Source organism: Lampris incognitus, chromosome 3 (genome assembly GCF_029633865.1).
Source record: "Lampris incognitus isolate fLamInc1 chromosome 3, fLamInc1.hap2, whole genome shotgun sequence".
NCBI classification, from domain to species: Eukaryota; Metazoa; Chordata; class Actinopteri; order Lampriformes; family Lampridae; genus Lampris; species Lampris incognitus.
The window spans coordinates 25726270-25741271 of record NC_079213.1 but is presented as its reverse complement, the minus strand read 5'-3'; the positions used below and the strand labels follow the sequence as shown (position 1 = coordinate 25741271).

General features: G+C 47.9%; 1 protein-coding gene across 9 annotated transcripts in view; it reads left to right on the top strand.

Annotated features, from left to right (window-relative positions):
* Positions 1–15002, top strand: part of anks1b (ankyrin repeat and sterile alpha motif domain containing 1B) — a 351867-nt gene that overhangs the window by 116050 nt on the left and 220815 nt on the right. For 8 of the 9 annotated variants that reach the window (XM_056275649.1, XM_056275648.1, XM_056275652.1 and 5 more), the window contains exons 1-3: positions 5419–5599; positions 6869–6944; positions 12226–12327. In XM_056275649.1, the coding sequence (XP_056131624.1) occupies positions 6914–6944; positions 12226–12327 (133 nt within the window). In that variant the 5' untranslated portion in view covers positions 5419–5599; positions 6869–6913. Of the gene's footprint in view, positions 1–644; positions 789–5418; positions 5600–6868; positions 6945–12225; positions 12328–15002 lie in introns of those variants that run through there. The other variant, XM_056275653.1, reaches the window with a different exon arrangement.

Here is a 15002-nt window from a genome sequence, read left to right as displayed (position 1 = left end):
TGCAGAAATGTATTTTAATACTAGACCTGAGCCTAACTGTAACCCTAACCCTAAACTGACCGCTTGGTCAGAAATAACCGTTAACCTTGTGGGGACCTAAAAATATCCCCAACGAGGCTGGTGGTTTCTGAATTCACAATGTTTACGAGTATCTAGAGTCCCAGTGAGGATAGAAAACCACACACATACACACACACACACACAGAGTCATTGCAAATTGAGACACACATACTGTACATACTTACTCTTTCTGGTAAGGGCGTCAGTAATTTTAGTCAAGCTGCACAGGTCTGTCTTAGTGGGAATGAATAATGTATGAACAGCACAGTCTCTCTCATGCTCTCTCTCTCTCTCACACACACACACACACACACACACACACACACACACATTTTCACTCTCTCATCATAATAATGAGGGGAAATCCCTATTGAGTAACCTGCTGCTCTGTGGGCAGGTAGCCAAGTTTAGGAAAAACACACACGGTCGCACACATATACACACTCACATACAAGCTATCATGGTTAAGATAGCTAAACGTGAATAGTTTTGCATCTATTATCTACTTGAACATTTTTACCCTCTCTCGCTCTCGCTCGCTCTCGCTCGCTCTCTGTCTCTCTCCTGTCTCTCTCTGTCTCTAGGTCGTCCGTATGTTGGTAAGTGCCCACCCCAACCTGATGAAGAGCCACATCCACCGACACACACCGCTGCACCTGGCCGCACGCAACGGCCACCACACCACCGTCCAGACCCTGCTGGAGGCTGGCATGAACGTCAACTGTCTGGTACGTAGGGGTCAGAGTTCATGGTCCAGGGGTCATGACGAGGTCACTGAGAGGCTGTGCATAACTGAATGTGTCAAATCCCAGTCACCGTTTTTATCGTCTTAACAGAAAAAAGAAAAAAAAACGCGCTCAGGAATCAGACGCTGGAGGGACTGTGTTTTGTCATCCGTGACTATAAAGTGTTAAAAATGTGCCGTCTCTCCAGTATTGGTCAACTTTGCGTTCTTGTTTGTATTTTGGTTGTTGGAACTAATCTATCACCGGGTTTTGACTCTCTATTGCCCCCTAATGGACACCAGGAAGCAGGGATTTGCTGCCACGAATGCCTCGTCAGCTCCGTTTCAGTAAAGTAAATTGGCTGCAATGAGAGAAAATCACCATTCGTTATTTTTACATCAACATTTCTCCGACTTACGAAGACAGATTGGAATAGTATGTAGCAAGTGTCGTACACATTACACGGCGCGACAGAACCAGCGCTGTGCGGCTTGGAGGAACAGGTTGCTTACTCTACAGGGTAATTGAACCTGACTTGATGGGGTTTGACTTTGACCTTTTTAGCTTATCTGATTCCCCATGGGACTGGAGCAGAGTGTTTTTGTCATTTTGCCCGAGGAAATCGCTTTCCTCGGCTCCGTGACCCTGAAACTCCTTCTTCCCCTGCTGTATGTGAATATTTAAAAGCTTCAGGGCTGTCTTTAATGAGAGTACAGTGTACACACACACACACACAGACACACTTGTCTAGCCTTGGTAGCATGGCAGCATTTTAGTGACAGCACTTTGAAGCGTGTCTTTGCGTGGTGTACATAAGCTGCCGTCTGCCTAAATAGATTGCACCTCCTCCTCTGAGTTAGTGTACACATTGGTAGATGGATTCACATCTACGTGCATGTGTGCAACTGCATGTGTGTGCATGTATTTGTGTGTTGAGTATGCATGTGTTTGCAAGTACGTGTAAGGTACGCCTCACATGGTGTGGTGCTGGAAAGGGATGAATAATTGATTGAGAGAGAAGACTGAGAGAGGGAGAAGGAGGAGGAGGGGGAAGACGAGGTGTTTCTGAAATGTCCTGAGGGTTCACCCGTCTCCTCCGCCCCTTCTCTCCTCTCCTCTTAAGGCAATCAGTTCAGGCTCTGGTGAGCCAAGGACACGGCGGTGTGTGTCAGATCTGTTGGAAATGTCGTGACCTCTCTCGCCGCTGTTGCTCTGCAGCCGGCGTCATGCTGCACGGTCTGCTGCAGCCCGGCCTGCTGCAGCCCGGCTTCCTCTCCATTCTGCCTCACCGTGCCCTGTGTGTGTCTCCCACAGGATACTGCAGATCTGGTAGTCAGCCCTCAGACGATTCACTCCTACACCTGTGCCACCCAACGTCATCGCCGCTAACACCCCAGATTCATCTACCACCCCCCCCCTTTCTCCCCAGTTGTACCTGGCCAATCACCCCACTCTCTGAGTCATCCCAGTGGCTGCTCCACCCCCTCAGCCGATCCGGGGAGGGCTGCAGACTACCACATGGCTCCTCCGATACATGTGGAGTCGCCAGCCGCTTCTTTTCACCTGACAGTGAGGAGTTTCACCAGGGGGATGTAGCATGTGGGAGGATCATGCTATTCCCCCCAGTTCCCCCTCCCCCCCCGAACAGGCAACTTGACTGACCAGAGGAGGCGCTAGTGCAGCGACCAGGACACATACCCACATCCGGCTTCCACCCGCAGACACGGCCAGTTGCGTCTGTAGGGACTCCCGACCAAGCTGGAGGTAACACAGGGATTTGAACGGGCGATCCCCATGTTGGTAGGCAACGGAATAGACCACTATGCTACCAGGACGCCCTGCCTCACTGTACTCTGTGTGCCTGCTGTGTTTCTCCCAGAAAATACTTCAGATCTGTTTGTCAGCCCTCAGACAGTGTACTCCTACACCTTTGCCACCAAACTTCATCGCTGCTAACAGCCCAGTTTCATCTACCCTGTGTGTTCTGTACCGAGAAGTAAATGAAGTAGTTCTGAAAATTTCGACTCTGCTCCAAGTTCTGAATCTTAACAAGTTATTGGCTCATGTCTGCATCGCTCCTCTCATATTCAGAACAAGCTATCCAGTAAGTCATTGCCAAGTTGCCAGTCTGATTAAAATGCTCCGTGCTTTGCTGCTCCGTCTGCTACGGTTCCCTCATGCAGAACTATCTGCTCGGCATTGGTAAACTATTTACTTTCACCACCATGCGCTTAACTTCAGAGCAGAGGACAGAAACCCTGAATTTAATCACATCTGTAAGGCTATTTCGCTTTTGGCCTTTCTGATCTATTAATCATTTCGATTTTAATCTTTAGTCATCACTGATAACTGCAACATGACTCATCACGGTAGAAGCAAGGATGAGGTTCTCTGGAGATGTGAGGCGTTGGTTTTTATTATTGGCTATCATTATTGTGATCCTACATTATTACTGCTACGGTACTTACTCATCTAAGTGACCTCTTCAGGCTCAACTGACAGCAGGTATCCCCAAAAACCAGCCACTGGTTTCATATGCAAATATGGGCATGACCATTAACTAGAGTTACAGTGGCCATGTGTACTATTCACAGAGGATTTGGGGATGTTTGCAGTCACAGCATTGTAAGATGGCGACAGATGTACTCTTTGCCCCCCCACCCCTCGGTTCAGGGCCACGCCCATATTTGCATATGGAGCTGGTCGTTGTGCAGCTGTATTGTTGATAAGGGTGGGGATACCTGCAGTCAGTTGAGACTGAAGAGGTCACTTACATGAGTGATGAAAGGTATCTGTCAGTAAACGTTGTGTCCAGATGAACTGATTCAACCTTCTTTCTTTAAGCTATCGCGTACCGTGCCTGCTCCCGACCATCTGAGGTACATCAGCAATGCTAGTTGCGAATCCACTCATGGTTTCCCCCTGTGAGCCTGTCTGCATACGCCTGGAGACACTTGAATGTCTGTCCGCTGACTGCACCCAGCTGATGCCGTGAAGTGTTGCTCTCCTCAGCCGGTCAAACTGCACTTTCCCCCACTCCCATTGTGCTCTCTTACCGTACACTCCCAAGAATATGCAGACATATTTGAACGAAATATTTCCCTCAATGACATTGCAGTTTAGAGACGTTCGTGTGCATTTGTGGGCGCAACTGTGTGTGTTTGTGTCTCTATATTGAAATGTCTTGCAGCTCTGGAGAAACAGGAGTGACCTGGTAGAGACAGAGGATGTCTTGGTGTTTTTGTAGCAGAGCAAAGATGCATGACTCACTGGCATTTATTCCATCTTCCCGGGCTTCTGTCCTTGTTATCGGCTGTGTGTGTGTGTGTGTGTGTGTGTGTGTATGTATACGTGCTTTAATCTGAAGAGGAGGCTTGTGTTTCTTGGCAGGGATTTGGCCTCAGGCTCTCTGTACTGAGAGAAATGTACAGTACAGGACCTTGATATGGCTTCACTCTAGTCTCTCTCTCTCTCTCTCTCTCTCTCTCTCTCCCTCTCTCTCTCTCTCTCTCAAACACCACAAGCCTTTCATTCCAATCCTCTTCTGCACAACCTACTACTCTGTCTCTGTCTTTGCAGATGATAATAATAGAGGGTCATGGTTTGTCTTTATCTCTCTGGCTCTCCACCTTCACATACAGATGAACACTGTTGACTTTTGATTCCTGTCCTCTTCTATCCACATCCACTGCTCTCTCTCTCGCTCTCATGCTTTATCTCTCAGGCCACAGTGTCAGCCATACTGTTGACAGTGAAGAGGGGATGCATGAAGTGGATCACAGATGGCCACCTTGGTGTGTGTGTGTGTTTGAGACTGTGTGTGAGAGCCTGTTGGATAGTCATGCATAGGTCTGACTGAAAGTGAATGAATAATGTATAAAGAAGCATCCTACCTCTCTCTCTCCTCCCCCCCCCCCCCCTCTCTCTCTCTCTCTCTCTCTCTCTCTCTCTCTCTCTCTCATTATAATGAGGGGGAATCCCTACCGGAGATACTACCTGCTGCTGTGTGGGCAGTTAACCAACATAGAGCAAGTTTGGCGTGAACACATGAATATGCAGACACTATAACTGTGTCTCTACACACACACATATATACACACACACACACACACACACACACACACACACACACACACACACACACACACACACACACACACACACACACACTAGGCATCTCTTTCAACTTCGGTTAGCATTAAGCTGTGAATTCCAAGTGAAACATCCAAACTGCAGCGTTCTTTGAGCAGCGCCAGTGCAGAGCACCTACCAGCTCTAAAACAAATAGGAAAGCAGAGTTGAAATTTGGCCTTTGAATTCCTGGAAGCACAGCGAGAGTGAATTGCCTTCCTCATTTTCCTGTGATATCGCCGCATAATCACCAAGGGAAACTGGACAGGAAGTGGTACAGAGATGACGGGGGGGGGTGTCCAGAGGGGGAGAGGGGGGTTCTGTGTTTGGTGGTGGTGGGGTTGGGAGTTCATGGGTGGTTTCCTGTACACCCACGTCCTCCTCCTCCGCCCTCTTGTGCATGAGAGAAGGACTGATATCCCTGTCCAGTCTCCCACAGTTTGATTCTGTAGCTTGAAGCGCACACGCTTCGCCACTCTTCGCATTTTGCATGAGATGTACACCTGTTCCGCTCCCCTGAGGATCCGGACCCTCCACTCCAGACCACTCCTGGACACACAACGCACGGGTTGCACGTGTCGCTGCCATTCCGCTGATGTGTTGCCTGTTTCCCCTCGCGTCTTTGTCTCTTTGGATGTGCTTGATGGTACTTTTGTTCCAGAGGAAACGGAAGGTGTAGTCCTGTACGTATAATACTTCCTGTGGGAGAACTGCGTTGATTTGATGTGCTGTCATGTTGGTGGACCCGGCTTCCTTGCAAACGACTTGGATCACTCGTCAGTTAAGGATACTCACCAGGGGTCTCATGTATCAGTCGTTACTATGGGCAAATTTGTTCTTACACACCCATGGGATTTTTTAGCCCTGAAGTTTGTCTGAGAGACCAGTGTAGAAACCTGGGTAACCCCTGAATTTTGACACCGATTGGCGAACGCCGATGTCTTTGCAGGCCTGGGTGATTGCTTGTTGCAAGACATAGTCAATAGATGTTAGGAGGAATGAATTACAAATAACCATCATGCTTTGCTACTTGCTACCTGTCAGACAATCTCGAGGGCTAAAAAAAACCCATGGGTGTGTAAGAACAAATTTGCCCAGAGTAACGATTGATCCATGATGCCCCTGCTGCTTTGGTTTTACTTTGAATTTCGATTGGTGCAATTAAGAAACCACCCACGAAGGACGGCACTTTTGCATTGTTTGTATGGATGTGTGTGTGTGTGTGTGTGTGTGTGTGTGTGTGTGTGTGTGTGTGTGTGTGTGTGTGTGTGTGTGTGTGTATATTTATACACAGATTCCTGCAGGCTTGTATGAGTATGCATAGTAATTAAGTTTAAATTTGTCTCTGACGGGAAATTTGGCTTGCAGTAAGGCGGTGCTGGTGTAATTTTTTCCTCGTCTCGCTCTTGCGTGCATGCCGCTGTGTTAACAGTGAGGCCGCCGGAGCGACTGACTGACTGACTGACTGACTGCATCTTCAGCAGTGATCCAAGATGGAGGCCATGGCGCTCAGCATCACCCTCATTTCCACGTGTTGCATCATGTACTTGATATTTCCATCGGTGGCTCCGGAGGCTGACGCGGGCCAACATCCAGCCTGTCTTGAGAGGCAGGAAATGTGGTTGTATTTAACGTCGGCCGTTTTCACACATGGCTTCCTCACTGTTACAAAGACGGCTTTTGTAACGGTTTGACCTCACTCTGGCCTTATTCCAATCGTAGAAAGAGAAATATTCTTTTTCTTTTTCTTTTTTGTTTTCCAGAATGTCTGTCCCATAACAGTCAGGCCGTATCAAGTGGAAATCTTGTTGAATGTCTCGCTGTGCTTCTAATCCCCGGGCCGTTTCTCTGCTACCTCACCTCCCGTTTGAGCTGTGTTTTGGTCTGGCTTTTCAGCTGTTAACGTGACTGAGCACTAACTGTGTCTTCCCCCTTCTCTCTGACCCTCTCAGACGGAGAATGGCAGTGCCCTCCACGAGGCAGCTCTCTTTGGGAAGATGGATGTAGTTCGTCTTCTTCTTGACTCAGGTGGGCTTTTCCAGAGGGAACTTATAACTTATGAATATCCCCATAAAAACCCTGTGTGTGTGTGTGTGTGTGTGTGTGTGTGTGTGTGTGTGTGTGTGTGTCTGCATTCTGTTGCATGTGTGGTTCTTTGGTTGTGTGTGTAGTTCTATGTGTGTGTGTGTGTGTGTGTGTGTGTGCATGTTTTGCACACGTGCATGCATGTGTGTTTGTGTGTGTGCACATGTACATGTGTGTGCGTTTACGTACGTGTGTGTGTGTGTGTGTGTGTGTGTGTGTGTGTGTGTGTGTGTGTGTGTGTGTGTGTGTGTTTTTTTCCCATGTTCTTCCTTTCTGTCTTTCATCCCAGCAACGAGCTGCACTCTGATTTCTGTAATTTGTCGCAAACATTGTTATGTGGTGTCCTTGGGCACACCCCGGGCATCCTCATCTCTATTTCGACATGCCAGGTATCGAACACTGTCACTGTTTATTTTATCCCCCCGGTGTCTGTCCTCCCCTATCCTATCCTGTGTTTTGTTTTTTTTTTCCTGTCCCCTGCCTGTCAGATAGGGGTACAGGGGGGACGGTGTTGATTTGATTGCTGGTGTGCTGTCTTGTGTTGATGATGTCATCAGAGTGGACGGGGGGTCAGGGGTCGTGTTGATAACTAGCATCCAAATCGGCTTGGAGGGGAGCTGTGTCTCCTTGTCTTCATCAATCATTCACACAGGGCAGCTGGAAGGGTGTGTGTGTGTGTGTGTGTGTGTGTGGGAGGGAGAGAGAGTATGATAGACAGAATGAGGGACAGAGAGAGAACCAGAAAGAGACTAGGGGGTTTAGGGTCTACTTTAACATGTCGGCCATATATTCCCATGCACGAACAAAGTGAAAGTTGTACGTTTCCTTGCTCACCCCAGCAGCTCTGCAAATCACAGCGCCCTTAGTATGCAACTATTGTCCTTTGATACAGTGGCCAACTGCAGTATGACCCCTGCACCTCTCTCGTTCCTCTAGCACTTCCTGTTCCCTCTCTTGCCCAGCAGGACTTCCTCTGCGGGTAGGCCCTGTTCTTTTGGCCCGGGTTTTATTTACATCCCTTTATGAGACAGTGCAGTGCGGGCCTGATTTACTGTACCTAACTTATAACAAATGAAGCACCTTTGTGCATGCGTGTGTGTGTGTGTGTGTGTGTGTGTGTGTGTGTGTGTATATATATATATATATATATATGTGTATATATATATATGTGTGTGTGTGTGTGTGTGTGTGTGTGTGTGTGTGTACATACACACAGGGTGTTGTGATGCGTCTAGTGCAGCAGTGTGTAGTTGGAAGGAAGGTGCACGTGTTCTTCCAACCCGCTTGTGTCCCTCCTGCCCTTAGCTTGCTGCCGCTGGCTAGCCTTTGTGGCGAATAGGGAAGCATCCTAGCGTGTAAGCCTTCCCTTGCCAGTACATAGCCTCTCCTTCACCAAGACTCCTGCCAGGCCTCCCCGTGGCCACACATGGTAACTGGGGTCTTGCGGCTCCAGGCTAACTTGGCAGGGGATCTCGGAGCAGCAGTGGGCCCCAGAGATATGGTGTGCAGGCACTGGCACCTATCAACCACTGCCTCGCTGCCTTGTGGGTGAGTCTGGAAGACATAAGGCTAAGGGAGCTTACCCCAACAGAAAAGCAAGCTGTGGCGGCACGCTTCGAGGCGGTTTCCGAAAAACTGGATTTCCGGCAGCCCCCTGCAGTTGTGTGGCGGTGCCGGTCGTCTAGGGATCCCCCTTGCCATCGGAACCATCTCCTCTACAATCAAGTCATGTGGCGTTGGGAGAAGCGCACCCCCCATGCCACTTTAAAAACCATCTCTGCGCAGGTATCTTCTGCTATCTGAGTCCTCAAAGGACCCACAAATAGAAGAAGATGGTCATCATCGGGCACGATGGACAACCAGCAAGCAAGCAAGCAAGCAAGCAAGTGTGTGTGTGTTTAGAAGGAAACGGATGCAGGAAGCAGGATGGTCAACTAGTTTCCTGTTGTCAGTCATGTGCTATGTGGCAAAGGATATGGACCTGTCAACATTCCTTTTATAACCCAAAAATATCTTGTTATGGGCGTCCAGGTGGCGTAGGCGGTCTATTCCGTTGCCTACCAACATGGGGATTGCCGATTTGAATACCCGTGTTACCTCCGGCTTGGTTGGGCGTCCCTACAGACACAATTGGCCGTGTCTGCGGGTGGGAAGCCGGATGTGGGTATGTGTCTTGGTCGCTGTACTAGCGCCTCCTCTGGTCGGTCGGGAAGCCTGTTCTGGGGGGAGGGGGAACTGGGGGCAATAGCGTGATCCTCCCACGTGCTATTTCTCCCTGGTGAATCTCCTCACTGTCAGGTGAAAAGAAGCAGCCAGCGACTCCACATGTATCGGAGGAGGCAAGTGATATTCTGCAGCCCTCCCCGGATAGGCAGTGGGGGTGGAGCAGAGACTGGGACGGCTCGGAAGAGTGGGGTAATTGGCCAAGTACAATTGGGGAGGGGAAAAAAAAAGGGGGGGAATACAAAAAATATACATATACATACTGTTATATTTCAGGATATATTTGTATATAGGTAAAAGAATAATATAGGATATGTTATTTTTTTGCATATTTTTTAGCATTTGATGCATTTGATAAACCCGTCTTGCAACTTTCATTCATATTTTATAGTTCCCAGCATAGATTGTCTATGATTGGGAAATTAACGAGGTGGGCAGGCAGGTAGTGTAGAGGTCTATTCCGTTGCCTACCAACATGGGATCGCCGGGTCGAATGCCATGGTCGGGTCAAATCCCATGGTCTATTCCATTGGCTACCAACACGGGGATTGCCGATTTGAATCCCCGTGTAACCTCCGGCTTTGTCGGGCGTCCCTACAGACACAATTGGCCGTGTCTGCAGGTGGGAAGCCGGATGTTGGTCTGTGTCCTGGTCGGTGCGCTAGCGCCTCCTCTGGTCGGTTGGGGTGCCCCCCGGATTGGCAGACAGGGTGGAGCAGCGACCGGGACGGCTCAAAAAGTGCGGGGTAATTGAACTTTTGCAAAGTCCCCCCCCCATAGTTACTGTTGCTATGCCCATCAAGCTTTTCAGAACCATCCAGGAAGTAACTGGAAAACCCCAAAACATGAAGGAAGAATTCCCAGAGAAAATAAGTGATGTATTTTGGAGTAATTCATCCTTAATATCATCCCGTGAAAGGCAGAAGGGGTTACAGTGTGCAGGAGGGACACATTCAGAATATTAAAAGTAAAACTGACTTGTGTGGACTCCGGGCTGCCGGGTGCGACTGTAATTGAGGGTAAAGCTTACCGGTCGCAACCAAAGAACGAGAAACCCCATCAACTAATTCTGAAATGCATTGTGGACCAGTTGTGCTCTTGCACTGTAGGGTCAGTTAAATATTTCAGCTATTATTGGTATATTTTTAATAATCCATCAACATCACCGTATTATATTGTTGATTTTGGCCAAGGTTCCCCATGGCGTTCTTTTATCCATGCTTTTTCATGGGTTCTGTTTGAGCTCCTGGGGGTCACAGGGCGGCCAGGGACATGCCCTGGGGCCGGGGGAACTGCCCCATGATTTTTTTTTACCTTCGGACCAGAACCGGTATTTTCAACAAAATAAGGCAAACGAGATGCCCCCGCGGGCGGGATGACTTTTCCGAACGGCTGGTCCCCACCTGGAGCTCACAGAGGGGGAGAAACGTTTAAAATAGGCTGGATATGAGGAGGTCAGACTGGCCAGAGACCATCCCAGCCGACCCTCCCCGCGGGTCTTTATGCTCTGAAATGAAAGGTGGAACCTGGCTAACCTGTGACTAGCGTAACAAAAGTGGGCTAGCTATCATAAGCTAGCATTAAATTAGGTATTTCTGGACACAGACTAAGCTGGATACGTTCATCAGGTACATTAATAATGTTATTTTGTTAGTCAGTAATTGATATGTTGATAGTGGTAATAATCACTGTGTGGGTAAAAGTAACAGTAAATATACGTTAGCTATATTAGCTATCAATAATAGCTAGTAGCAAGCTTAGCTTGGAGCAGACAGGTGTTTTTGTTGGTTTTGGGTGGATTAAGCTGGCCATGGGGTTTGCTATACTGCCAAATCCATTGCCGACATTGCGCTTGTTGCGTTCTGGGTTTCAGGAAGAGAAAGAAAATTACACCCCCTCCAAACTTTCCAGATATCGAGTATCCGATTTGCAGATCCCATAGGCACACCGTTTCAGCATTTCGCTGTCTGTTGGAAAGCTTGACGGACCTCCCTCACATAGAAACCGTTGCTAAGGTAGGATTGGACAAGCACCATTCTGGGGCGGTACTTTGCGAAAGGTCAGTTGGCCAGATACAGTTGGGAAGAAAAAGGGGGAAAATAAAAAAAAAGAAGGGAAAATTAAAGAGGGTTTTAGTTCCGAAAAAAGACAAATCCTGTAAACATTTGCTGAGGTTACATCCAAGATTTTTAGCTCTTGTGTGTGTGCGCGTGTGTGCGCGCACACACACGCGCTTGCTCGTGAGTGTCCACGTGTCTGTTTATATGCCCTTGAGTTTGTGTGTGCAAGCCCGGTTTCTGCCGAGCGTCTTTGGGTTCATTTGTATATTTATCCTTGTGTCATTGTCCATGACTGTGGGATTGTGCGCTGGCTAACATTTGGTTTTGTGCGCGTGTTAGTGGTGGTGAGTGTTTGGTGTGTGGCCACTTTTGAGCTCCCAGCTGTCTGTTATTAAGAGTCAGTGGCAGCAGGGAGGAGGGGGAGCCCTGGTTTAGTGCAGGAGGCTGATCAGAGCTGCGTTCTCACTGGTGATTAAGCAGCTGTGTGAATTTATAAAGCCCCTCTTCATCCCTCTTCATCCTCTTCATCCTCTGATGACTTGGTCTCATCTGTCTTTTTCGCTGACCAGAGTTTTGAGACTCAGTTTGTCTGTCAGCAGATCTGCTTGTGTGTGTGTGTGTGTGTGTGTGTGTGTGTGTGTGTGTGTGTGTGTGGACAGAGAGGATGTAACAAAAGAAAGGAAATTACTTGAGAGAGAGAATTTCTCTGCGTGTATATTTTGGAGTATTTTTTTGTGCACTGTGTGTATCTCTGTAGCTCTCTCTGAGTTTGTGTTACTGTGTATTTGTGTGTGCATGTGTGTTTATGTTTTTAAACAAGTGTGTATTCATAGGTAGCATCACCCTGGGTTCAGTCTTCTGACCTGTGTGTGTGTGTGTGTGTGTGTGTGTGTGTGTGTGTGTGTGTGTGTGTGTGTATGTATGGGTGGGTGATATTACAGGGATTGATGCTAATCTGAAGGACAGCCAGGGAAGAACGGCTCTGGAGATCCTGAGAGAGCATCCCGCACAGAAATCTCAGCAGATCACTGCTCTCATCCAAGGTAACACACACGCACACGCACACGCACACACACACACTGTCATGCACCAACTCGGCTCAAGGTCTGATTGTACAGATAACTAATCTCCTCAAAACTGACAAACACAGAAACGTTTTGTGTGTGTCAACAAATCGGAAAAGTATTTACTGTCTTGTTTGGGGGGGGGGGATTTTTTTTCTCTCTTTTTCCCCCCCTCTGATTTGTACTTGTCCAATTACCGCACTCTTCCTAGCCGTCCTGGTCGCTGCTCCACCTCCTCTGCCGATCCGAGGAGGGCTGCAGACTACCACATGCCTCCTCTGATACATGTGGAGTCGCCAGCCGCTTCTTTTCACCTGACAGTGAGGAGTTTCCCCGGGGGGACGTAGCACATGGGAGGATCACGCTATTCCCCCAGTTCCCCCTCCCTTTCGAACAGGCGCCCTGACCGACCAGAGGAGGCGCTAGTGCAGCGACCAGGGCACATACCCACATCCGGTTTCCCACCCGGAGGCACGGCCAATCGTGTCTGTAGGGACACCCGACCAAGCCGGGGATTCGAACCGGCAATCCCCGTGTTGGTAGGCAACGGAATAGACTGCCACGCCACCCCGACGCCCAAGTATATACTTTCTCTGCATGTTATGTATAAACACAAATACATACAGACAGAGAAAAATATACACAATATACACAAAATATACACAAACTATTGCATACATACACAAAATGCACACACAGTAGAGTAAACCAAGCTTTGTTGTGTGCTCAATTTAGCGCTGTGCTCTGATAAATGGTACGATTACCCCTTTAGTTCCGCGAGGTGAGAATGAATCATTGGAGTGGCAAATTATAGAGTATAGATCCAAATCTAAGAGGGGGATAATATTTTATTGTTAATGCGGAGCTTCGGTGGGCTTCAAGAGCTCCTTACTGTGTTCACCTCTGAGAGAATTAGATGTATACAGTTAGTGGTTTTGCGAGCATATACATTTAGGGTGTGCAAACATACATCTTGAATTATTTGGGGTTTTAGACTGTTTTAGTATGTGGACGCACGACGTGGCCACACTGTGCACGACAGCAGCCGTTGTTGTCTGCAGATGGGAGCTGATTGATTAACCCTCTTTCCAGGAAGTTTATCTTCCATTGGGAAACAATGGGAGCTGCTATGTGTGTTAAGCTCCTGCACTGTGAGAGTGCAGTCGTACAAAAGCCCAGCCTCTTACCATTGTCCTCAGCGCTCACACCACTACGCACTTCCTGCAAATTCTCTTGTCATTGTCACCGGTGAATAAAATCTTAAGTGAATCAGATGGTTATCGTTGGTTCTTTGTGTTACTCAACCCAACTGGAGGCAGATTGTCATGCTTGTTCTTGTGTCTAAACCTATTTCATTCTTCTGCCGTTTTTAGATGTGAGCAACTTATGGACCCGGAAAGAAACTCACTCATTCTTACACTCATGATTTACCCGAGTTGTCTACCTTATGTTGCAAATACATACTGTAAATTCTAAAAGTTTAGTTTACTTAAAAAAAAGTTAGGAAACCGATACACTTGGGAAAAGTAAGTAAATGAACTTAATTGTGTCAAGTTATATGAAATGATTTCACATAACTTGACACACTAAGTTCGTTTACTTTTCCCAAGGTAATTGGTTCCCTAATTTTTTCAAGTAAACCTAACTTTTAGATTTTACAGTGTAGAGACGTAACACAGACCAGTCCCAAATACGAATCTCACCATCACCTAGGTCGTCCATCAGGATGCCCCTATAGGGTTTCGTTTGCGCATGTTTGTTTAAAGCATGTGGCGCGACTCGACATGCAGTTCTATGGTTCTCCGCTAACTAGAAATTTTGTGCCTTTCCATTGTCAAGGTGCACTGATCATCTGCAAAGCCACGATGTCCCTCGGTCCATAACATCGGTCTATTGATGAATGCACCTAGGACTACTGCTACCCGTAGGAATAGTGGGATTTATTATTGAGGTTTACTCCTCTAGATCCGCCATGTTCTGCTCTGTTGTCTCCCGACAACCTTAACAGGATTACCGCAAGTAGGGTGTGGCTCTTCACCACACACGGATCATCATGGAGAGGATATGTTTTGCGCTTCACATGTTGCTGGGGTGTATGGAAACCAGTCTAGGATGCCACAAAAGGCCTTCTAGGAAAGGTACTACTCCTATACTTAACCCCTTAACCCCAAATATGAACGAGGACAGAAAAAGACATTGAATATACTGCATAGAACCCCTCAAACTCCCAGGCCTCTCATGGATGACCTGAGTTTGAGGAAAACACACGCCACCCCCCATGGGGTGAGTACATGTATATATGTAAATTATATTTACACAAAAGGGGACTGGAGGGTATGCTCCAATTTTCATGGCATCACATTTCTCAGCCTCCCTGGGAAAGTCTACTCTGGTGTGATGGAAAGGAGGCTCCGGCTGATTGTCAAACCTTGAATCCAGGAAGAACAATGTGGATTCCGTCCTGGTCGTGGAACAACGGACCAACTCTTTACCCTTGCGGAAGTGCTGAGGGAGACATGGTAGTTTGACCAGCCAGTCTACATGTGTTTTGTGGACTTGGAGAAGGCTTATGACTGTGTACCCCAGGGCACTCTGTTGGGGGGTACTGTGGGAGTATGGGTTACAGGGGCAGTTGCTACCAGCCATCCAGTCCT